The 24,830-nt window shown below is 44.0% G+C and overlaps 1 protein-coding gene across 4 annotated transcripts in view; it reads left to right on the top strand.

Moving 5' to 3' along the window:
• Positions 1-24,830, top strand: part of ACIN1 (apoptotic chromatin condensation inducer 1) — a 34,453-nt gene that overhangs the window by 6,691 nt on the left and 2,932 nt on the right. The window contains exons 5-14 of one of the 4 annotated variants that reach the window (XM_059181641.1): positions 6,646-6,734; positions 8,004-9,275; positions 9,763-9,978; positions 10,481-10,596; positions 18,193-18,334; positions 21,852-21,894; positions 22,788-22,921; positions 23,055-23,171; positions 23,679-23,820; positions 24,361-24,506. In XM_059181641.1, the coding sequence (XP_059037624.1) occupies positions 6,646-6,734; positions 8,004-9,275; positions 9,763-9,978; positions 10,481-10,596; positions 18,193-18,334; positions 21,852-21,894; positions 22,788-22,921; positions 23,055-23,171; positions 23,679-23,820; positions 24,361-24,506 (2,417 nt within the window). Of the gene's footprint in view, positions 1-6,645; positions 6,735-8,003; positions 9,276-9,762; positions 9,979-10,480; positions 10,597-16,270; positions 16,424-16,670; positions 16,732-18,192; positions 18,335-21,851; positions 21,895-22,787; positions 22,922-23,018; positions 23,172-23,678; positions 23,821-24,360; positions 24,507-24,830 lie in introns of those variants that run through there. The other 3 variants (XM_059181640.1, XM_059181642.1, XM_059181643.1) reach the window with 3 other exon arrangements.

Here is a 24,830-nt window from a genome sequence, read left to right as displayed (position 1 = left end):
AGGCAGAGCGGCAGGCAGAGGCAGGGAGAGAAGCAAGCTCCCCACTGAGCAAGGAGCCCGATGTGGGTCTCGATTCCAGGACCCTGGGATCATGACCTGAGCCGAAGGTAGCGGCTTAACCAACTGAGCACCCAGGCGTCCCTCTGCCATAAACTTTCTTTTTTTTTTTTTTTTTTTTTTTTTTAAAGATTTTATTTATTTGTCAGAGAGAGCGAGCGAGAGCGAGCACAGGCAGCCAGAGTGGAAGGCAGAGTCAGAGGGAGAAGCAGGCTCCCTGCGGAGCAAGGAGCCCGATGTGGGACTCGATCCCAGGACGCTGGGATCATGACCTGAGCCGAAGGCAGCTGCTTAACCAACTGAGCCACCCAGGCGTCCCATGCCATAAACTTTCTTACCTCTGATCTTGTCTAGAATATGAATCTCTTAGACACAGAATTTGGTCAGGGTCCTAAATGGAGTGGTAGTTGGGAGTTCTAGTGATGTTTAGTTGCATCAGTGGTAATGCCTGGAGTTTACCCAGAAGATCAGATTCTTTCAAGATGTGCAATGTTAGTCTGGCATAGGCCAGTAAACTCTTGGGGTGCCCACTTATTTGGATGTTTTGAGGGTTTTCTCTTTAATAAGATTTTCATTAAAGGAAGGTTTTTAGTAACAGTTTGCTAATCAGTAATGGCATCTGAGGCTTTTTTTTTTTTTTTTTTTTTTTTTAATATTAAACTGTTTTTAAGAATATGGCTTCCTCGGCCCTACCCCTGTTAATCTACTCAACTGGTGAATGACTAACAGAATAGTTTTTTAGTATTTTAATTAACCAGGATCTTTGGCTTATATTCCAGCAACCTCCTGTTTAGGTGCTGTAGACCAAATCCCAGATAGGAAGAATTGATGTATAACATCCTTCCTGGCTCTCCTTCTTGACTTTTCTCTCTACCACTTTCTTCAGATTTTTCTAACATGTTGAGAGACAGTATCCATTCTCTGTAGTGAGAAGTTGTCTAGAATCACCTCTAGATCATGGTTGCGTGATCAAAATCTTTATTGCCACTAGTTAATTATTTCAAGAAGAGTCCAGTCTAGGAAAATTAGTAGAAAAAAAACGTTTTGGGGTGCCTGTGTGGCTCAGTGAATTAAAGCCTCTGCCGTCAGCTAGGTCATGATCCCAGGGTCCTGGGATTGAGCCCCACGGTGGACTCTGCTCAGCAGGGAGTCGGCTTCCTCCTCTCTTTCTGTGGGCCTCTCTGCCTACTTGTGATCTCTCTCTGTCAGATAAACAAATCTTAAAAAAAAAAAAAAAAAAGTTAAAAAATGGTTATCCGTATACAGATTCTTTAACAAAGGTATAGCTCCAGGGGATCTTAACCAGCCTTTTGCTTATAGGGCATAAAGTCCTCATTCCTTTTTCTCATATTAAATCTGCAAGCTGAGATTGTGGAGAAATGCTAGTTAAGTTACTCAGCTAACATGAGTCTGATTCAGGTTTGGTGTCATTGCCCGGTCTCCCTCCATTCTCTTAATTCCTGCTTCTTACTCATATCCAAGGATTTGTCTTCTAGAATGAAGACAGTATTTTCCTGTATGGCCCTTATAAACATTCTTCACTTCTCTATTGTCTAGCAGCCTGAAGGCTTCTGGCTTTGGAATCTTGGAAATCTTACATTTACCCTTGCTTTTCAACTCCTGAAATACATTTCTTAACTTGCATTGGCTCCACCCTTTGCTAAAAGTGCTCAGTTTCTACATATCACATATTATTAACACTTGGTTTAAGACACTTAATGTGGCCATGTGCCCATAATAGAAGATGTCACCTTTCCCAGAAGCTTGTCTGCATCAGTTCACTTCCTTACAGGGAGCTAGAATGTAATTCCTCATTTCTTCATTATCTTGTTTTTCTTCTTTATGTGCTGCTTACTGATTTCCCGTTTTATGTCTAAGGGTCCCCTCCAGTTGTCTTTTTTTTTTTTTTTTTTTTTTTTCCAAAACAGTCATGACCAAAACTTTCTAAAGAGGCTACATCTCTTTGATGACTTATTACTTAAGTGCTTCCAGAGAAGCAGTCACCTAGACTCCTATCATTGCAGTTTTACAGCATCAAAACAACATTATGATCCAATAGAACAGCATTCAGCTTTCGATAGGTGGAGAAAGAGGCTATTTACTTGTACATACCTAATTTTAAAATCACAGCTCTAGAACTCTTTGACACATTTATCTCTGACCAACTTCATAAAACATGTCTTTTTCTTACCCCTTAAAATCACATTTGTTTATACAGAGTGTATAAGTGCTTATGGAGAACTTGTTATTCACCACAAAGCATCTTTAGTATGGCTTTAAATATGTGCATATAACTCCTGTTTTTAAATTAATAAGAAAACAAAGAGAGGGGCACCTGGGTGACTCAGTGGGTTAAAGCCTCTGCCTTCCGCTCAGGTCATGATCCCAGGGTCCTGGGATTGAGCCCCGCATCGGGCTCTCTGCTCAGCAGGGAGACTGCTTCCTCGTCTCTCTCTGCCTGCCTCTCTGCTGACTTGTGCTCTCTGTTTGTCAAATAAATAAATAAAATCTTAAAAAAAAAAAGAAAGAAAGAAAGAAAGAAAACAAAGAGAATGTTTCTTGGATAGAACTTGGCAGTGATAGGGATGCCTGAGTGGCTCAGTTGGTTGCCTTCTTAAGCCCATCCCAGGGTCCTGGGATGGAACCCCACATTGGGCTCCCTGCTCAGCAGGAAACCTACTTCTCCCTCTCTCTCCATGTGCTACTCCCCCTGCTTACGCACATTGCTCACTATCTATCTTTCTCAAATAAATAAAATAAAATAAAAAAGAATTGCAGTGATAAAAGCCAGTAGTTGGGTTGGCTAGGCCTATGAATTTTAGCTGTTCATAGGATTTGAAGGGTGTATTTTTTCTCCAGAGGATAGGATTTTATCCTTTTAAATAATATTTTATTATAAAAAGTAGTATGTATTAAAGAAAATTTGGAAAAACTAGAAGAAAAACCAAGTTTTTAAACAATTTATAGTCTCACAAACTAAAAACAAAATCGCAGTTGAAACTTTGCTCTATAATCTTCCTCACCTTTCTTTGTCTTTGTAAAGCTTAAAATATCTGCAATATTCAGATATTTATTGTCCCTCTGACCTAGTTAACTTTTTTTTTTTTTGAGAGAGAGAGAGATAGTATACTATGCAAGGGGATAGGGAGGCGCGGATGGAGAGTGAGAGAAAGAATCTTAAGCAGGCTTCAAAAGGACTCGATCTCATGACCCTGAGATTATGATCTGAGCTGAAATCAAGAGTCAACACTAACCAGCTGAGCCACCCAAGCGCCCCTTCTTTTTTTATTTTTATTTATGTTTTTAAATTCTTAAGTATCTGGATGAATTTCAGACGTTTTAAAAAAAATTTTATAAAAATAATGTTCAACATGGAGTTTGAACTCATAACCCTGAGATTAAGAATCTCATGTTCTACCAACTGAGGCAGCCAGGCACCCCTCAGGACATTTTTTTAGATGGTTTTAGGTTCATGGCAAAATTGAGAGGAAGGTACAGAGATTTCCAGTATGCCTTCTACTCCCTCACATGCATAGTGTCTCCCATTAACAACATTCCTCCATCATTGTGGTACATGTCTTTTTCTTTCTTTCTTTTTTTTTTTTTAAGATTTTATTTATTTGACAGACAGAGATCACAGGCAGGCAGAGAGAGGGAAGGGGAAGCAGGCTCCCTGCTGAGCAGAGAGCCCAATGCGGGGCTCCATCCCAGGACCCTGGGATCATGACCTGAGCCAAAGGCGGAGGCTTTAACCCACTGAGCCACCCAGGTGCCCCCATTGTGGTACATTTCTTAAAACTGAAGGACCTACATTGACAAGTCATAATCACCTGAGATCCACATTTTACCTTAATGGTTCACTTTTAAGTTGTACCTTTTATGGGTTTGGACAGATGTATATGACATATCCATCATTCCAGTATCATAGAGTATTTTCACCGTTGTAAGAATCCTCTCTGCTCTGCCTGTTCATCCTACCCCCTAGCCTCTACCTTATTTTTTCTTTTTTGTTAAACTATAAAAATTGGTTATTTTAAACTTGTAGAGGAGCTTTATCTAAAATTAATGGAAAACAGTTTTCTTTTCGGTTTTACTCATGTTGTAATTTAACCTATTCCAGGTTATTTAATTATTGGTTAATTTATTAATTAAATAATCCAGGTTATTTAATTTAATTATTAATTATTACAATCACCACATTATTAATTTCTTACAGATTATCCCTCAGTGTTTGCTAGAGAATCTGGCTTGTTACTGAATATCCTAACCATAGATCCTGTACAGACACCCATAATGCAAGTCTTTATTCACTAACCCAGATATGAAATGGTATATATTCAGAGATCCTGTGAGTAAAGTGATCATGGAGTAAAGTTTTACAGAATATGTGCAGTCTTTTAGTTCATTTTCTGTTTCTTCTTTTAATTACAGGAGCAAAGACTAATTCCTTTTAGATTGTCGGGATATAGAAACAAGACCTTGGGTTGGAACCATCTGATAATAGTATATATAATATATATGTGTATATATAATATAAGCCATCTAATAATAATATAATAATAAAAATAAAACACCATCTGTTTTAGTTGTACCAGTTTAGTCTAGGATATGGTTTCATGGTTTATTTAAGCCTTTTGTACTATATTAAAATTGAGCCCAATCTAACTATGTATCTGGAATATACTTATCTTAAAGCTGTTTTCTAAACTGGCTCCCATCAATATCTGCATTGCTATTTTGTGTGATTTTTTTTTTTAAAGATTTTATTTATTTATTTATTTGACAGAGAGATCACAAGTAGGCAGAGAGGCAGGCAGAGAGAGGAGGGGAAGCGGGCTCCCCTCTGAGCAGCGAGCCCTATAGAGCCTGGGGCTCTATCCCAGGACCCTGAGATCATGACCTGAGCCGAAGGCAGAGGCTTTAACCCACTGAGCCACGCAGGCACCCCATATTTTGTGTAATATTTTAATACTGGTAGGAATATTAGAAATCTTTCAGTTCATTTCTGCCCTTTTTTGGTCAAGACATTTAGACCACAGCCTGGTTGTTGGTCCTTTTTTTGTATTTTGTTTTAAGAATAAGAGCACATGCAGGAGCGCCTGGGTGGCTCAGTGGGTTAAGCCGCTGCCTTCGGCTCAGGTCATGATCTCAGGGTCCTGGGATCGAGTCCTGCGTCTCTGCTCAGCAGGGAGCCTGCTTCCTCCTCTCTCTCTCTGCCTGCCTCTCTGCCTACTTGTGATCTCTCTGTCAAATAAATAAATAAATAAAATCTTTAAAAAAAAAAAAAAGTAAGAGCACTTGCAGGAGAGTGAGGAGGGGCAGAAGGAGGAGAGAGAGAATGTCAAACAGGCTCCGTGCTCAGTGCGGAGCCCAATGCAGGGCTCAGTCTTATGACCCTGAGATCATGACCTGATCCAAAATCAAGAGTTGGACATTTAACCAACTAAGCCACCCAAGTGCCCCAAGATTAAATTGTTTAAGTGATTTATGCACAGTTAACTTCATTCATGGAATGTGAATGAAATTTTTTTTCCAGTTTTATATGGAGTTATTATTTGAAATGACCTAGATTGATGGTTTTCAAGCTTTCTTAAACTTATTTTTTCTTTCTTTTTTTCTTTTTTTTAAAGATTTTATTTATTTATTTGATAGGCAGAGAAGCAGGCAGAGAGAGAGGAGGAAGCAGGCTCCCTGCTGAGCAGAGAGCCTGATGCGGGGGCTCCATCCCAGAACCCTGGAATCATGACCTGAGCTGAAGGCAGAGGCTTTAACCCACTGAGCCACCCAGGCGCCCCTTATTTTTCCCTTCAAAAAGAAATCTCACTTTGAGCTTTTCATGTAAAGACATAATTGAGAGGGCCCATTTCTGAAGCCCTGTCCAGTGTCTTGAAGTAATTTCTAGGAACTTTAGGACCTAAAAACAATTCATTTTATAAGTACTTTATTTCATAGGATTGTTGTTTCGCGAACTGTTAATCATCCTATTTTGTTCAAAACTAGTGGTTGCAATAGGCAATCCAGAAAAATGGTGACAAAACATTTTATAGAAATAAGTACACTTTGTACATCCCTGCAAGACAGTTTGAAGCCCCTGGTAGTTATGAAGCCACCAATGATTATTTTCCAGTTGTTTGTAATATGTGAATTGGCTTTGAGATACTGAAAATATTCCAGATGTGCACAGCAGGAATTATTAATAAGACCCTTAGAACTTAATTATTTTTTAAGATTTATTTCTTTATTTTTGGGAGCAAGCAAGTGAGTGCGCATATGTGAGGAGGGAGAGGGGCAGAGGGAGAGAGAAAATCCTGGAGCAGACTCCCCACTGAGTGTGGAGCCCAACACAGGGTTTGGTCCCAGGACCCTGCGATCATGACCCGAGCCAAAGCCAAGAGTCAGACACTTAACCAACTGAGCCACCTAGGCGCCCGCCCCACCCCCCACCTTAGAACTTCATATAGTCCCTCACGTAGTTTAATTAATACAGATATGTATCGTCGAGTTCATATGCTGTGATTGAATTTTAGAAAGCATTCTTGAATGAATGTTTATGCCATGAATCTGACTTGATTTTCTTTCATTTGATAGGAAAAAGCTCCTCTGTTTCTGAAGAGAAAGGTGAATCTGATGATGATAAACCAAGAAAAGGAGAAAGACGATCATCCAGGGTCAGACAGGTAACTCAAATACCTCTTAAAGCATCTGTCACTTCTTTAAGTACTGCTTTGGGTATCTCCTGCTCCTCTTCCTTGGACTTTTTCAAAGTTTGTGTCTCTTTACATTTCTGTAGTACTCCTCTTTATCTCATTGTGGGTTTTTTCTTTGGCGGGGGGGGGGTACTTTTTGTTCATTTTTCTTTTTTTTTTTTTTTTTTGTTTTTTTCCAAAAGTATTTGTTGGCATTTAATGAACCTTTTTCCAGATGGCTTCAAGCTACCAGGACACAGCACCCTCCAACCCCCTTCATCTTCTCCTCAGCTCTTCTACTCAGAAATTTGGCCTTCACGATGACAGGCTGTTTGGGGAGCTTTCTCTTTCCCAAAACTTCCTAGTAGCCTGAGTGCACCACATCAGGGATAGGAGCAGGTCTAGGCTTGTTTCTGGCAGCCTTTACCCGTGTCTTCTAACTGATGGAGGTCCACCATTTGTCAAGGTTGACAGATGGGCAGAAGCTCTGGTTCCTCTTTAAGTGCTCATGCCTCATACCAACGTTTCCAGAGTAACTTGGGTGATATTTGTTGAAATTGATCACGTGATGATGTGTGCCCCAGCATTACCCTGGCCTTCTCTGACTTCAGTGTTTGCTGATGTGGCTGTGACCCCAGTGGCCCCCAAAGTGTCCAGGTCTTCTCAGTCTGGGTGGTATATGGGCAGCCCAGACAAAAGAACTATTTTTTTGTTTTTCGATTAGGTCTACTCAGATTTCTAAGCAAATATATAAAAATCAAAACTAAATTATGAAAGTTAACAGGCTGGTCTGTATTATTAAAGTACATTATTAGAAAAGATACAGTTATTCAATTAGAACTTTAAAGCCATATGATACAGTGTTAAGTGGGCAAAACACAAAAGTGTATTGTGGTATGATTATGAGTATGGAAAAGAAACGATGGGGAAAAAAATTAAATATACTAAAATGATATAAATAATTACATTAAGCAATGATAGGTTGGTTCCCCCACCCCCTTGCCACTTTCTAGATGTTCAGTTTGTATTTATTTTTAAAGCTTGAAACTAAAAAATGAACTAGTAGCAGTTTCATTATTGTACTCTGTTTTGATCCCCATAAGAGTTTGATAGGTCGTGCTTGTTTACTGGCACACTTGTTTGTGTAGATGCAAGCCTGTATCATTGAGTTTTTCCTTCCTATGTGTATCTCCTGAAAGACCCTTTCCCCTCTGATAGTGAGCAAAGATACTTGGATCCATTGTATATCTTTTCTTTTAGGCAAGAGCAGCTAAACTCTCTGAGTGTAGCCAGGTGGCTGAGGAGGAAGAAGATCAAGAAACACCTTCCAGAAATCTGAGGGTCAGAGCAGATAGAAATTTGAAAACAGAGGAGGAAGAAGAGGAGGAGGAGGAAGAGGAAGAAGAGGAGGAAGAGGAAGAGGAGGATGAAGGACAAAAATCTAGGGATGCACCAGTCCTGAAACAGTTTGAGGAAGCAGAAGAGGGGGAAGAGTTGCCCAGAGTAAAACCAGAGGAGATGATAGATGAGAGACCCCAAACCATAAGATCCCAGGAACAGGAGGGGTTAGAGAGAGGAGGAAGAGTCACAAGGTCCCAGGAAGAAGCCAGAAGAAGTCATATGGCCAGACATCAGCAGGAGAAAGAAATGAAAACAGTTTTTCCTTTTGAGAAAGAAGAAAAGGAAATAAAATCTTCAAAAGGCTTGGAGGAAAAATCAAAGTCTCCTTCCCCCCCTCGACTGACTGAAGATCTAGAAAAGGCCCCTCTTGTGCTACAACCAGAGCAAAATGCCAATGAGGAGGAAACTCCCCCACCTTTACTTACCAAGGAAGCATCTTCTCCACCACCTACTACACAACTCCAGAGTGAAGAAGAAATAGAGCCCATGGAAGGCCCAGCTCCCCCTGTCCTCACTCAGCTCTCTCCTCCTAATACAGATGCTGAGGTCAGGGAGCTGTTAATATCTCAGCATACTGTCCAGCTGGTGGGAGGCCTATCTCCTTTGTCAAGTCCTGCAGACACCAAAGCAGAAACTCAAACAGAGCAAGTGCCAGAGGAGAGTGTCCTGCCTCTAGTTCAGAAAAGCACACTAGCTGAATGCTCAACCCAGAAGGGTCTTGAAACTGAGGCAGAAAAATCTGCTCAACCACTCCCTCTTAAAATCGAGGAATTAGCACCGGCCAAAGGGATCACCGAGGAATCTCTGAAACAGCTGTCTTTGGAACAGAAGGAAGGTAGAAGGGCTTCTCATACCCTTCTCCCAAGCCACAGATTGAAAGAGTCAGCTGACTCCTCCTCAAGCCGGTCCTCCTCTTCATCCTCCAGTTCTAGATCAAGATCTCGCTCTCCTGACAGCTCAGGCTCTCAGTCTCACTCATCTCCAAGATCCAAGCAGAGAGATGTATCTCGGGCACGTACTCACACCAACCCTCGTGGCAGATCCGAGATGGGCTCCCGATCAACATCAGAGTCCAGGTCACGTTCCCGTTCCCGTTCCCGTTCTCGTTCAGCTTCAAGCAACAGCAGAAAAGTAAGTGTGGGAGAATCCTGGGTGCGTTGGTGTTTTGTTTGTATTCCAGTGTTTTTCAACCCCAGGAGAACCTATTATGATTTCTGTCAGGAATGGGAAAAGCTTCCTTTACTCCCCAGGTCAGTGATTACTTTCCCATCTTTTCAGAATCTAATTTTTAATTCATCAATCCCTAAACAGAGTCCTTTTAATTTTTTTGAGTCCCTTGGATTCCAAAGCTGAATCCTTTATCTGTCTTCACTAGACTATAAACTTGAAGATATGTGCAGGCCTTTTTACATGTGTATCCTAGTATTCTAGCACATAGTTGGGACTTAATTTGCTGAATACTCTAGGAAGTCAAGGAGATCACGAATTCAAGGAGGAATAAACATAGGGAGGGAAGGGTCCAAAGTATTAAATTGAGTCAGCGGAAGTTGGAAGACTCAGTGATGTACTGAATATATACCATATAAAATAATTTGCCTTATGTGCTTCATTTCTTTAGTCTCTGAGCCCTGGAGTCTCCAGGGACAGCAGCACCAGCTACACTGAAACCAAAGATCCCTCTTCTGGTCAGGAGGTTGCAACTCCACCAGTGCCACAACTGCAGGTCCTTGAGCCAAAGGACAGGACTTCCACCTCATCCTCTATCCGAGCGAGGCGTTTGAGCCAACCTGAGCCAGCTGAAAAGCATGTGACCCAGAGGTTACAGCCTGAGCGGGTAGGCTATTATGCCCCTCCCTAGAAGGAAATGGAGGATTAGGCATGATTTTCCCTTTTGTCTTAGCTATAAAACTGGAAGGTCAGTCTGGATAAGGTTCAGTAGAAATATAGATGGTTGGGGATACCTGTATGATTCCAGTGACCTCCGTTCCAACCCCCTAGTTCATGAAAGCTCTATATGAGGCTAGGCAGCAAGGTCCTCCTCTCCAGGGCTCCCAGGGTCACTTCCACAGAGTGTCATCCTTTTTTCTGCCCCAGAGGAAGGCTTTTCTTAGTTCTCTCAAAGAAGAAGTCTAATAAAATGATTGCTGGCATAGAAATTCCTTAAGCAGCATTCCATTCCACTTTCTAAACAAAAATAACAAAGATCTATAGGGCTAAGTGTGGAGCTGCCACTATGGAAGTCCTGCTTTGCCTTTTACCAGCTCCAGCTTAAAAAAAAGGAACCAAGCAGATTTAAGTTTGTTGCTATGGGTGTTTTGCTATGTTTGTTCTGACAGGGGAGCCCAAAGAAATGTGAAGCTGAAGAGGCAGAGCCACCAGCTGCCACACAGCCCCAAACCTCAGAGACCCAGACCGCTCACCTACCAGAATCAGAAAGGATTCATCATATTGTGTAAGTAATCTCTCTCAGCTGGGGTATAACAGGGAACTGGCAGTGTGGAGTAGTTCTTTGCTCCCTGGGGTTCTTTGACTAAGCAGTCCTAGTTTCCTTTTAAAACGTAAAGGCAGAGCTTTATCTGGACAAAGGCTAGGCTTCAGTTACATTGAGAGGCACCACCGACTTTCTTAAGATACTCTGAAAAGTGGTGGTTAGAGAGCTTATCTGGGATCATCTGACCAAAATAGTTCCTTTAAGGAGCAAATAGCGGAGGCTTTGATTTCCAAACTCAGGGCTGTGTAAGGGAGTTGACTCAGGGCATTTTAACTCAGTGTTTAACTCATATTTACCAGCTATATCTGAGCCTGGGAACACACTTTAATAAAGGATGTCAAGAGTCTACCAAGAAAGGCACAGAGAGGTGTTTTGAGTTTCTGTTGTTTTCCTTAGTTGCTAGCCATCTTTTTATTAAGCATAGTCTATCTTAGTTTTTATGGATACAGTACAGCAAAATATGAAGCATCTGTCAACCAGAAGTTTGTTTCTGGGACCTTTGGATTGATTTTTACCATTTACATAGTTAATGTGAGTTTTTATTCCTTATATTTAGTTCTAGAAAAGTAAAAGTAAGAATAGCTATATCATTCATTATTCTGAGCTAGGTACTATACATACGTTAAGAAGCCATTGAACCCAAATTCCTGGCTTTAGAGTCCCAAGGGAAATGAAAAGCAAAACATTGTGGAAATAAGATTGCTTAGCTTTTTTTTTTTAAGATTTTATTTATTTATTTGTCAGAGAGAGAGAGAGAGAGTGCACAGGCAGAGTGGCAGGCAGAGTCAGAGGGAGAGGCAGGCTCCCCGCGGGGCAAGGAGCCCAATACAGGACCCGATCCCAGGACGCCGGGATCATGACCTAAGCCGAAGGCAGCTGCTTAACCAACTGAGCCACCCAGGCGTCCCAAGATTGCTTAGCTTTTAGACATCAAGAATCCTGTGCTTCTTTAGTGAACATCCAGTTTAGACAGTTGGCTGCCTAAAGTTGTTCTCGGTTGGTTTTATGTCTTTTTAACACTAATACTACCAGTATGCTTTTTCCCTTTATGTAAAAGTCTAATAATTTACACTCTTCTGAGCGTTTCAGACTGATTTTGGAGGGTGGAGGGCAGGTGACATGATTTATTATCTTATTTCCTGATGACATTAATACTAGTTTTGTACTCCTTACTATCTGTATAGCTTTTGCCTTGGGATACACCTTCACTACTGTCTATTCTAATAGTCTTGTCTCTGCTGCCATCTTGTGGCCATTACTTTTTTCGTTGAAAGTCAAAAGTTCACTCTACTTCCTTTGAAAAGTTTTGTTTTTCCCTTTTGGGGAGGGTACATTATCCTTTGGAGAGGGTTTTTCTTCTAGGACCATAAAGTGAAAACCCCGCGGATTCTGGAAGGTGTTCAGGATTCCCCAGCTACACCATCGATGAGGAAATGGGGTGACACCTTCCCTTCCATATCGATCAACCAGAGATACCTTACCTTCCTTACCCCATCCCAAGGGGCTGCAGCATGTCCTTTGTATAATGGCAGTTTTGAAGTAGGTGTTGACAACCTACTAGTAATTGGGCCTGAGGAGCTGCCTCCTTTACACTTTGGGAAGCAAGTAATTTTCTAAGAAGGTTTTTGCTTGCCCTGAAATTTAGTGGGTGTATGAAATCCTGGCAACAAAATAGCACTTGATGCTGTTTTGAAGCATCTTTATTTCTGGACTTTAGCATGCAAGTCCAAGGCACTTGAAACTCGGAGTCCTGTACAGAGTTTTTCTCCCCACGTAAAGGTGCCTTTGATTTTCCACTTTATGACAGGTAATCTAGTCACATTAATTCCAACAAGGTGATAGGCAAGTGGCACCCTGGGGAAATACAGACTGTCCATTGTTGCCTAGGCAAGCTTCAGTGAAGCAGCTTATAGGTGAGAAATGCAGTCTGAGTTCAGGAGTAACTCACACACATCCCCTTTCCCTCTGCCTGTCTCCCAGATGGTCTATTCAGCAGCCTAATAAAAAGACATGCCCAAGGGCCTAAACTCATAGGCTATTCTGGCACTGGATTTGGTAAATGACTCTTGAAGAGTTTTACCTCCATTTCTGGAAGCCATACTGCATCTGATTCACACCAGTCGTCCTAGTCTTTCACTCCTCTAGAGTCCTAGTTTTCAGTCTGGTGACCTCTGGAGCCTCTGGCCAATTTTAAAAGTGGGATCAACAGTGCTAAATGGAAAAGACTACTTGTGGCTTCACCTTGGTTTTCCTATCTGTCTCAACAAGAGACGGAGCTGGGGCCTGTTGAATCAGTAAAATGTTAAAAAAAAAAAAAAAAAAAAAAGACTTCAAGGACCTGTCAGCACCTGGAAGAGCTTGCCTAACTTTTTCTGTGCTTTGTTAAATCCATTCTGATTCTGATTGTGCCCTGAGGAATTGTTAATTTATGAGGTAAGGTATCTTGTCATTGCTTGGAACAGGAATTTGTGGCCCTCAGTCCTATTTCAGTTGAGCCATGTTCCAAAATCCAGTCTTCTGCCTGCTATGGATATAACAAAAGTGTCTTCATACAGCAGAATATGATGCTACTCTGTTTTTACATTAAAAAAAAAATAATAGGGGATAAAAAAGAACTTAACATGTGAGCAACTGTATTATCCAGCAGTAGTTGATGCAAACCTGAATTTTTCTTAATACAACCTTCTGAGTACACAACCCTTGCAGGCAATAGCGGCTTTTGGCTTTTGGCTTATTATGTTTATTTGTCCTTTTGCCTAAGTACAAGGAAGAAAATAGTCCTTTAAGCCAATATGACAATGTAATGGTCACTCCAGGGAACCCACAGTACCAGTATGCCAGTAATGCATAATTTTTAAAAGTAGAATTTATTGGTGATCATCAATGGTATTTGCTTACTGAGAAATTGGAATCTAAGGACATACCCCCCAAATCATATCATCCTTGGTTATCTTGAAACTAGTATGCCCCTGCGGTATTCTGTATTTAAGACTCACTGCCTGAGAATAGTCGCATCCCACTATTTCATATCAGGTCCTCAGCTCCTCGTGAATTTTCTGCAGTAACTAAAATTCAAACATACACGCCTGTAGAAATTTCCTTCTCTTTTTTTCTGAATCTTAGATATGAACTATAATGTGATGTTGTTAATCTCCAAATAGTTCTGTCCTTTTCTTCTGGGCTGCAGATGCTTTTTGTGCTGTTCAATTATGGATAGAGGTTTCCTGTCCCTAAGCCCCCATGCAGTTTTACAGATTTTTCAAAGATACCAGAAATATTTGTGCAAGAACTTAAATGTGGGAAGGGAGATGTCTAGATGCCTTTTGTTTAAAAAGGGCTACAAAGAAAAGCTGCGTGGACCTCTGACAAGTAGCTGACAAGGCTTTGGGACTGGTCCTGCAACCAGTAGGTTTGAGTCTCTTTTGGGGGCAGTTTCAAGGATTCCCCTTTTTCTTATGAAAATAAAGTCTTTGGAATCCTGGATCCCACAGAATTGTTTCTGGGGAAATAGATGACACAAACTCACTGAGTCTAAAGAAGGCCAAGGATAATGTCATAAAATTCTCATTCTTGAAAAAACGAGAAAGAATTTCCAATGAAAGAAAAATTTTTCCTCCAGGGAAGCTACTTCTGGAGAGGCATATTGGCAGCTGAAACTATTTTAAGACAGTTCATTTGAGGATGTTGGAAGGTAACATTCTTTGTGAGGTAACATTCCTTGTGGGAATTCCATCTAAAGTGATGTTTAAGAAGAAAACTTTGGGGTGCTTTGTGGCTCTGTTGAGAGCATGCGACTCTTGATGTTGGGGTCATGAGTGCAAACCCCACATTGGGTGTAGAGCTTACTTTAAGAAGAAGAAAACTTAGATCAGCAGGCAGTCATTAAAGTGTCCACTTGGTACACACAATGACAGCCTAGTTCAGAAATATTTACTGACCATTTCTTTGTGTTAGGCCCTGGGCTAGGGTTGAGAAATGTAGTCCCTGACCCTGAGGAGTCCTACAAGGTGGAGGTGTGGGGCAAGTCATCCAGCGGTTATTATAAAGTGATGAGGTCCTTGCTGAAAACCTGTCAGACCAACTACTGAGTGCCTTCACATCAGAGAAAGTGCAGTCTACTCTTTGAGAAAACTCAGAAAAAGCTCCATAGGTGGTATCAAATGAGATAAATGGCATATTAAATGTACATGTTTTTAATGCATATCCTTACCTTGACCTGGAATGTTGTCCAAGCCAGACTTCTGAGGGCAAAGCCTTATCATACTGTTCCATAAGATAGGTATTTTGTGATCCCCACTTTACAGGATCAGAGACTAGCCCAGTGTCACAGAACTTGTGTGGGAACAGGTCAGGTCATGATTGGGCCCTAGCCAGTTTGACTGCAGAGCTCTCAGTCTTAATGAGCAGACAGGGATGACTAAGTGAAAGGGAACTTTTAGAGTAATGTGTAAACATGACCACTTTAGCATGTAGTCAGCATGTACAAGATTCTAAGCAGTGGGGAGGAAAATTTATTCCTGGCTGAAAGCTCTGATACTACAAATGAGACAATAAATACCAAGCTTTTGATTAAATACCTTACTGTTAAACCTCTGCTGCCGCTAGGATGCAAAAGGAGCATCTCTGTAGTCAAAAAAGGAGTCTTTGAGCATCTACTGAGTGTGGTTTTTTTTTTTTTTTTTTTTTTTTTGAGTGGTTAGAGTCAGGTTATTTCACATTTAGTCTGGTGAAGATGCCCATGATTAATAATTTCCATTTAGTTCCCAAACACTTCAGGCCCAGCAGACAGCCCTCTACCCCCCGCCCCCACCAACCGCCCATGTAACAGCTCTCTCCGGCTTCCTATCTACTTCGGAGCCCCCACCTTGGAGCCCTTGCTCCAAGAAGTGGCCTTCATGCTTCAGCTACCCAAGGTTCCCTTGCCCTGTTTATCCTTTTCCTTTCTGGCTCCAGTGGACCCCAGGGCAGGGTGACCTGATTAAAGACTCTGTGAAACAAAGTTGTCTGTCATCTCTTCAGAGACCTCTCTCCCCCTCTCTACTGGTAATTCAAAAAGGAGCTCTCTTCTATCCTCTCCTCCCGCCATCCCTGGAGAAAAGACAGGTTGGAGTAATAACACGTGGTCATTGCTTGGGGTGAGCAGCCAGCTAGCTCCTCCAGTGATTGGATAGAGCCAGTTCTCATCCCACCTCCCTGCATGAACAGCTGACTGGCTTCTAGGATGGAAGGAGGTGGGCACATGAAAACTTGCTCATGACCCTCCATTCTGTGTCTTTTTAAACTTTGACTTTGTTATCTTCCTTCTTTAGTCACTTTTAATTCCCAAACTCGGCTGTTTCCCTTTCTTCTTTTCTCTGGAATCTTCCAGGCAAGCAGCTGTAACTTTGTATGTCCTCTCCACCCAGCCCCCCTCCCCCGCCCCCTGGGAAGACAAGGAGAGTGCACCCTTTCCCTGTGGGGTTAGGCCTCGGTAGCTTTTGTAACCTGAGAAAAGAAGGAAAAAGGCCAGGCCTATTGAGCCAGCAGTGAGCTCCCTGTGGCCTGCCAGAGGATAAGAACCTTGCTCACTCAGCGCCCTCCCTCTTCTCTTTCCCCTCCCCTGCTGCAGCAGGGCCCTCCCCCATCCGCACACACGGGCTGCTGGGTAAGTGGCAAGATGGCTCCCCTGCATGTCTCCGGCTGATCGCCGCCGCTCCGCCAATACAATAGAGCCAGCCACTACCAGCAGCCTGGCCCTCTTCCTCCTCCTTCTCCAGAGAGACCAATCCAGCTGAACTCGGGGTTTGCCGTGAGGACTTAACGCTTATCTCTTAAAAGCCAGATCTATTTTAGCCTCCCCTCACCACCACCACCACCACCTCCCCTTCCATTTACCATTTTTTGGATCCCCAGTTGCTGCATCTCGATTTTCTCTCTCTGGATCGGGTGGCTGGGGAGGAGGTGGTGGGCTCTTGGGACAAGGAAGGTGTTGTGGGTTTTTTTTTTTAATTTTTAGGATTTTTTTTGTTTGGTTTTTGTTATTTCTTCCATTCCAGAAAGGGATAAACAGCACTTCCAGGGGGAGAAAAAAATCATGTTATCAGAAAGCAAAGAAGGGTGAGAGCTTCACATTTCCATGTATCCCTTTTCCCCACCGCTCTAGCCTACCTCATCCTCCTCCTCTTCCCCATGGCTTTCATTCCGTCTTTTCGTTTTGGTTTGTTTTCAGTCATTCTGCTTTCCCCCTTTGTCCTTCCTGCCTGGTTTCTAATTGGCCCAACTTGCCCTCTCCGTATGGGAAATAGGTATTTTTTGTATAAGTCTTTTCTTTAGATTTAGGCAGTTGAATCGCGTGTTTCTGTGGGTGCCGGATAGCTGGGGGCACAGTTCCGATTTTCCCCTCCCCCTTCCCGTGCATCCCTCCCTGCCTGCTCTAGGGAGGCTGTTCTGACCTCTGAGTGTCAGTCAGCCTATGGGGAATGCTGAATTTTCTGGTGGTGGTTCTCAGTGTGGGGATGCTTCATTTCCCTTCTCCTGGGTCTTGGGTCCCTGATCATCTTAATTTGATTTTTTTTTTCCCCTTAATGTTTTGGGTGGTAGTGGGAGTGAGATTAGAGATAGAAGTTACGAATGAAGACAGAAAAAGGAGATGGGAAGATAGTTTATCTTAACTGAATCTCTGGGATTCATTCCCTGAAGTGGGAGCTAACTTGTGTGATTCAGAGTGGGGGTGGGGGGATTCAGTATTTGTAGTGGGGAGGGGATCCAGGGTGTGGGGGAGGGTGTGTCCTGACTGGGAGGCCTGCTCTCTTTATCTCTTGGAAGTTGGAATGAGGGAGTGGGAGAAACTGGGCGAAAGCTGAATGTAAGAACAATTCCTACACCTCTGAGAAGGTAAAAGTGGCCTGATTCTTCTCTGAGCCTTCAAACTCCAGCATTTGTCATTTTTCCTTTTGGATGAGAGTGTCCTTACTGAAGTTTGAACCCTTACCAGCCCTGCTTTCCCTGCAACCACAGCCTCCCCCCCTCCCCAATTTCTCCATTCCTGTTTCCAGATCCTGTGGGTCGGTAGGCCTTATTAAGCAGTTGATTGTAAACACAAGCGTGGGATCACTTGCCACAGCCATTCTTTCTTGTCTTAAGCAGTCAGGCTTCCCTTAATTTCTCATGCAATTTTGTTAAAAGATGCCTGTGGCCAGGGGATAGGGAGGGTATAGGGTTGTGGGCAAATCGGTCACATTTGAGGGACTGTTCAGAGGGCAGTTTTCTTTACTTGTAAGAGTACTCTTTTGAATTGCCTAAAAACAGTTGGTAGTCCTGACCCCACATGTCACAGCTTTATCCCATCTGAGCAGTGGGTGGATGTGGTTGCTACGATCTGTGCTCTTCTCCCAAGGAAAACAGTTTTCCAGTTTTCCTGTGGGGGCAAAGTATCTAGTCTCATCTGAAAAGCAGCTCTCCCAACCCCACCCAAGTGATGAGGCATGGGGGTTTCCTGACCCCAAACCTAACATCTTGCTCTCTCTTCCCCTTGGTTCTTCCCTGCCCTTCCCTCCCTACCTCTGCCCATACTGTCAGTGAGGAGAAGGAGGAAGTGACCATGGACACAAGTGAAAACAGACCTGAAAATGAGGTTCCAGAACCCCCCGTGCCTATTGCAGACCAAGTCAGCAATGATGACCGCCCAGAGGGCAATGCTGAAGATGAGGAGAAGAAAGAGGTAAATTTCCAAGCCACCTGTTGGGGTGGGTGGACAGGAGCGGGCTGAGGAGAAAGAGTTAGAACACTTTGGTAATCACTCTTACACAGTGGGATAGCTTAAAGGAGGGGGTAGGCAGATTTGGATCAGGATAGGGCCAAGGGAGAATTCGCTGGTTTAGCAAGGGAGACCCCTTGTGATGGGGACAGGGTTCATTCATTCCTCTTTTTTTTGTTGGGGAAGTGCAGTCCAAACTGTTGGAAGTTTGTAACTAAAGGACAAGTCAGTTAATGGCCCTTTATCCAACACCCAGGCCCAGTTTTCCTGCTATCCTCTCAGGCTTCTCCCTGTGGTAACTGTTAGCTTTCCCTCCTTTTTAAAAGCCTGTGGGGGCTCACCGCCATCTAGTGGGCTTTGGTGGTTCTCAGCTGATGAACTGTGCTGAGGAATTTTTGTTCCTCCTCTGCCCTCTAGTGGTCATATCGGAGAGATATAGCTACTTAAGAAGCCCGCACTTGGGGTGATCCCAAAGGCCCCTTCTCCATATATCTCTGACTCCTCTGCTTCCTTTTTTAGCATATATGTTATCTCGTATCCTGCACCCAATTCATGGGGACTCCCCCCATCAGAGCCAGCGAAGTCTTCTGTCTCTTAAAGTAATAGATAAAGAATTAGCTGGGTTTGGGAGCGGGGTAACAGGATGGGAGGGACTGTCGTGTGTGTAGCCTTTCTTTGGTGTGTGTTGCGGGGGTGGGGGCCGGTGAAAGTGATTTGATGTGCAGAATATTATTTATTACAAGGTCCTTCTTCCCCGTAAAACTTTGTCCAAGTACCTCATGTACGGTAATCCGCCCGTAAAATATAACCCTGCCCAACTGGCCAATCGCTGATGCCGCCTCTTCCTCTGGACCCACCCGCTGCTACTGAGCTGCCCAATCAGAGCCGAGTCTGCTATCCAGGTGTCTTGGCCAGAGGGGGGCATGTATATGGGATCCTGTGATGGGCCCCCTTTTGCCTCCCTGCCTTGCTTACATCAGGGGGCCAAGAAGAGCACTGTTCTGGAGAGACTTGTATTGAGAAAGCAAAAAGCATTTGGAAAGGGGTGGACTTGCATCATCTCCCTATTTGGGACACCCCAAGAAGAGCTTGTGTCAGTGCTGGGGCGCCTGTCCACATGCCCTTACCCTTTTGAGGACTGTGGGCTGCCTTGTTTGCTACAGACTGTTGGGATTCCCATCTAGGGCACCAAGATCTCCTAAAGAGTCAATGTCTGTGATCACAGTGCCATGCTGTAAAATACCGAGTGGAGGCTCTCGGCTTAAGCTGTGACGACTAGGAGCCCTGCAGAGAAGTCTAGGGTTTGAGCCCAGGGATTTAATGCTGATGACAGCCAGCCATGTATCACCACTTGCTCATCAGATGGACTTTCCTTTGGTCCCTGTTGTCCATGGTGAAGGGCAGCATGTTGGTTGCTCCAACTTCTCCTCCATCCCTGGAGGCAGGGGTTCATCCATCCACCTGACTGGAAGCACTGTCTCAGCTGGAGTCCCTGAGGAGATGCCACACACAACTCTCAGAAGAAAAGTATTCTGACCTTGCTGCTGAATGTGTGCCAGGTCCTGGGGCTCTCCACCTACTGCCCCCAGGCTGCCTTCATCAGAGGCTCCATGATCCCACTCGGTGAGAGGACCCCTTCCCCATTTACAGGCAGAGGAGAAAGGGACTCTGGAGTCATCACCTGGATTCCAAGTATTGGGTGGTGGTATTGCTGGAACTTGCCACTGGTGGACATAGGGTCCTGCCTGCCTCTCACGATAAAAGGCCAGGACCATTCCTGCTGCTCACAGGCCATCTCATCAGGGACTGCAAGATGATGCCCCTACAGGGCTGGGACTGATGTCTCTGCCCCTTTTCCCCCTGTACCCCTCGCTGAGCCTGGCCACCGCCAGTGAACTGTCTTGACATCATGGAAACTGGGCAGCGTCCCCCCACACGTTTTCCTCCCGCCCCCCCTGCGCCCCTGGGAGGACTCTGGCAGTGCCGTGCTGACCACCACGCCGTGCGCCCACCTTTTTTGCCAACCCAACCCCCCACCAATTGCACAGCGCCTAGCAGGGAGGGCTCATTCTGATTGGACCGGCGGTTGACTAGATACAGTACACAGTGAGGTGCGATTGGCTGAACTGAAGATCCCAGGTGTGAGATGGTACCTGGAACATTTGTCATATTCCTAGTTATTTTCTTCTTTATTTTCTTCTTTTTCTTTTTATTTAATCTTTTATTTGATTATTTTCTCTTTATTTTTCTGATTTCTTTATTGGATTTATTTATTTGGTTCATGTTTTTCCTGTTTTAATTAAGACCTTTTTTTTTCCTTCTTTCTTTACTTTTTTTTCTATTCTTTTTTTTCTTTTCTTTTTTTTTTTTTTTCCTCACTAACTTACCCATCGAGAGCGGCCCGGCTAGGGGTCAGGTTGGCCCTTAACGGAGACCAAGGAGACTTGGTTAGACGACACAAACGGGGCTGGGGGGTGGATGGGGAAAAGGGATTTCATCAAGAGGGTCCTGCCCTACCCTTTAGAAGGGTGGTAGGTCTTAGTTTTTCCAGAAATAAGCACTGAAATCTGAAAAATACTCTAATCCCCTTTTCTCCCTCTCCCTCTTTTTGCTCTATCCAGAGTCTTTGTCCCACTGAGTGTTGGGGGCAAAAACTTGCTCAAAGGCAGGTTTGGGAGTTTCTGATCCTTGGCAGAGCCCCTAAGGCTTAAGCCTTGGTTGGAGAGGAAACAGTAAGGCTCTGGTAGAGCTCTTTATAGTGGGTTGAAAAGCCAAGAGGCTCCCTGGGGACAGTTTGACCCTCAAAAAAATAAATAACCTTCCTTTACCAAAGGCACCTTTAGAGTCTTTATCCTGGCCCTTGGCTCAGGAGCATCCTCTTTGATGGGTCTAGTGCTGCTCTGCCCTGTAGGGGTATGGACAGCCTTAACAGTCTGCTGTCCCAGTAAATCAGAGCCACAGTCCTTGGATGTCAGGCTGGGCATTGAGAAGAAGAGGCTTACCTTGTTGTAGTGACCATCCCAAAGTTGGTTTTCCTTGCTTCCTCATGTTTTCTGAGAGTTTGCAAGAAGACCTAGGAGGACTAGATGACCCAATTCTGGGCGTATCTGCTTCGTTTTGTCCTCTTGACCCATAGAGACAGTGGAAGAGGACAAGACCTATGCCTTTAAAGGGCTGGGAGGCTCCTGAATTCCTCTTCCAGCTTATTTCTGGTTAAGCTAATACACAGGTGTGGTATGGACTAGATGACTTTCCCCTGCTGTGATGTTTGATTTTATTTTTTTCTCTAACTTGCATTGATTCTGCTTCGTTTTTGCCGTTTGCCGCTTCTGTTTTGGTCTCTGTCTGTCTCTGTGTCTCTCTCTCTCTGTGTCTTTGGAGCCTGTGCTAAGACTGCCCCATCTAACCTCCTTCCCCCCTCTCTGTGGGGTGTGTCTCTTTCTCTTTTTTTTTTTTTTTTCCCCTTTTCTTCTCTATACAGAGCTCGCTGCCCAAATCATTCAAGAGGAAGATCTCCGTTGTCTGTAAGTCTAGCCCCAAATCCCTGATAAAGGTCAGGAGTACCATAAAAATCAGTTCGTAGAGAAATAGGTTTCCACTCACTCTCAGTGGCATTCTTGGGTCACCCCTTCCCACCCCACTTCCTCCACCCAACGAATCTATGTCGTCTTGGCATATGTAGGGTTCCATTTTGAAATTCAAAACTTCAGATAATCCCTGTCATTTTCCCCAGGTCACATTTCTTTCTTAACTAATGACACTATAAGGTGTCTCACAGTTTCCTATCTAGCCCTACGTGCATTTTCTCTTTCAGATACCTGAACCCTCAGAACCAGCAGTGGGTTTGAGGGACTCCTCTATAATGTTCATCAGTTTATCCTTTATTCTGAGGGAGTGTCTGAGGAAAGGAGAGTGCTCACACCTCAAACAGTAACATTTTTAACATTTTCCCAATGAGGAACTCTAAATCGAATAAGTGTGATAGATCTTTGTAACTTAATGTGAAGTCATAGTGTGAAAATGAACCTAAAGCATGATCAGATCCCATCACAGTCTTAAATTTTACTTAGACATCAGTATTACATAGTCTTGTTTTTCTGCATTCCCTGTCCTTCTCAGTCGGTCTTTCCCATGACTTTAGTTATTTCTGCCACTAAAAGGTTAAACTGCTCACCACCCTAGTTAACCATCCCTCTTTGCCTTCAGAGATACAGTAGTTTTTATTGGTCAGAAAGTGGCTCTAGTCCTTTTATTGTTCGCTCTGAAGCTTGGTATCCCCAATCCCCAAATACAGTTTCCTTAAGTAACAAACCTTTTACTGAAATTCCAGTCGAAGGCTATCTTTAGGTGTTAATGGTGTGAACCAGCAGAGGACCCTAAGACCATCTAACTGTTCGGTCCTATTTCTTGGGGACAGCAGCTACCAAGGGGGTGCCAGCTGGAAACAGTGACACAGAGGGGGGCCAGCCTGGTCGGAAGCGGCGTTGGGGAGCCAGCACAGCCACCACACAGAAGAAACCCTCCATCAGTATCACCACTGAGTCACTCAAGGTGAGGTGGGAGGAGCCAGGGAGGGGAGGATGAGACACATTGAGGTGGGAGTAGACATGGGCCCAGTGTAACGGGGTGGGGGGTATCTGTGTCCCAGAGCCTCATCCCCGACATCAAACCCCTGGCGGGGCAGGAGGCTATTGTGGATCTTCATGCTGATGACTCCCGAATCTCTGAGGATGAGACAGAGCGTAATGGTGATGATGGAACCCATGACAAGGGGCTGAAGATCTGCCGGACTGTCACCCAGGTAAGGCTCTTGTACCCAGTGTCAGGGGAGCAGGCAGTGGACTGAGTAGGCTGCCAGGCTAGAGTCCTGGAAGGGAGATCTGCCATCTATGCAGAGGGTTGGGCTAATTGTGATTTTAGGGGTCAGCAGATTACCACATCCTATTTCTTGTCCATAATAAAGAAAATTTTATTAGAACAGGGCTATACCATCTCATTTACTCTTATCTCTGGCTGCTTAAGTGCTGTAACGTTCTCCTTGAAGAGTTGCAACAGAGTGTATGACAAGGCCTAAAAATATTTCTCATCTTGACCCATACAGAAAAAATTTGCCCACTCCTGCCTTTGTTTTCCTCATGGCAGAGCTGAGGCATTCATAATCCCCGGATCCAGTGGAGGAAAATAAAATCTTTCTCCTAGTGGAAGGAACATGCTAGGTTGACTGTCCCACCCTCTCAGGAAACCAGAGGTGGAGAAGAATGGGCCAGTTTGATGTTTAAGAGTTCCTCCATTATCTAATACCTTACAGGTAGTTCCTGCAGAGGGCCAGGAGAATGGGCAAAGGGAAGAAGAGGAAGAAGAGAAGGAGCCTGAAGCAGAACCCCCTATACCTCCCCAGGTTTCGGTAGAGGTGGCCTTGCCCCCTCCTGTGGAGCATGAAGTAAAGAAAGGTGGGTGAAGCCTGTAGCTCCCTGAATCCCCAGTGCACTTTATTTGGACCTCTCTTAAAGCCTTTAATGTTTCCTGCTTTTTATTCTAGTGTTTTGCATCTCTGTTTTACCTTCCTCTCCTAGTTAGTAAGCTGCTTGAAAGCTAGGTTTGAATCTTTGAATCTCCATAATGAGGAGCTTTGCCTAGATAGTTCCTTTGTGTGTTTTTTTTTTTTTAAGATTTTATTTATTTGACAGAGATAGGAGAGCACAAGTTGGCAGAGTGGCAGGGAGAGAGAGAAGCAGGCTTCCTGCCAAGCGGGGAGCCTCGAAACAGACTCGATGCCAGGACCCTGGGTCCATGACCTGAGCTGAAGGCAGACACTTAACTGACTGAGCCAGCCAGGCGCCCTGCCTAGACAGTACCTGGCACATTGTAAGCACTCAGCACAGTTGGGTGGAAGAGTGACTGCTTGGTAAGGAGTAAGAGAAAGGCATAGCGGAGGTAAGAGAGCTAGCGTTGCTCCCTGCTGAAATCTGTTCCTTTGCTCTTTTTGATAGTGACTTTAGGAGATACTTTAACTCGTCGTTCCATTAGCCAGCAAAAGTCTGGCGTTTCCATTACAATTGATGACCCAGTCCGAACTGCTCAGGTGCCCTCCCCACCCCGGGGCAAGATCAGTAACATCGTCCACATCTCCAATTTGGTGAGTCCACATCTCCAATTTGGTGAGTCGGAGTCATTTCCCACAGAACAGCCTTGTTCAGTGGCTGTTAAAAGTTTGAGCTTTGCATTCCTGTTACTTCCACTCCTAGATCTGCCAGTTACTCACTTATTGAGTGACTTAATCTTTCACAGCCAGTCTCCTCCTCTGAAAAATGGGGACAAAGTATGAGCCTACAGGGCTGTCTGGAGGATTTACAGAGGGCTTGGCACCTAGTGTCTCCCTTAGTGTTACTGCTCTTCGCTCCTCTCATACTCCCTGCTCTGCACCCACACTCTGAAGTTGTACTTCTGTGCCAGATACTTG

The sequence above is a fragment of the Mustela lutreola genome, chromosome 7 (genome assembly GCF_030435805.1).
Source record: "Mustela lutreola isolate mMusLut2 chromosome 7, mMusLut2.pri, whole genome shotgun sequence".
Taxonomy (NCBI): Eukaryota; Metazoa; Chordata; class Mammalia; order Carnivora; family Mustelidae; genus Mustela; species Mustela lutreola.
Note: the sequence above shows the minus strand (reverse complement) of the source record. Positions and strands in the feature narration are given on the sequence as shown.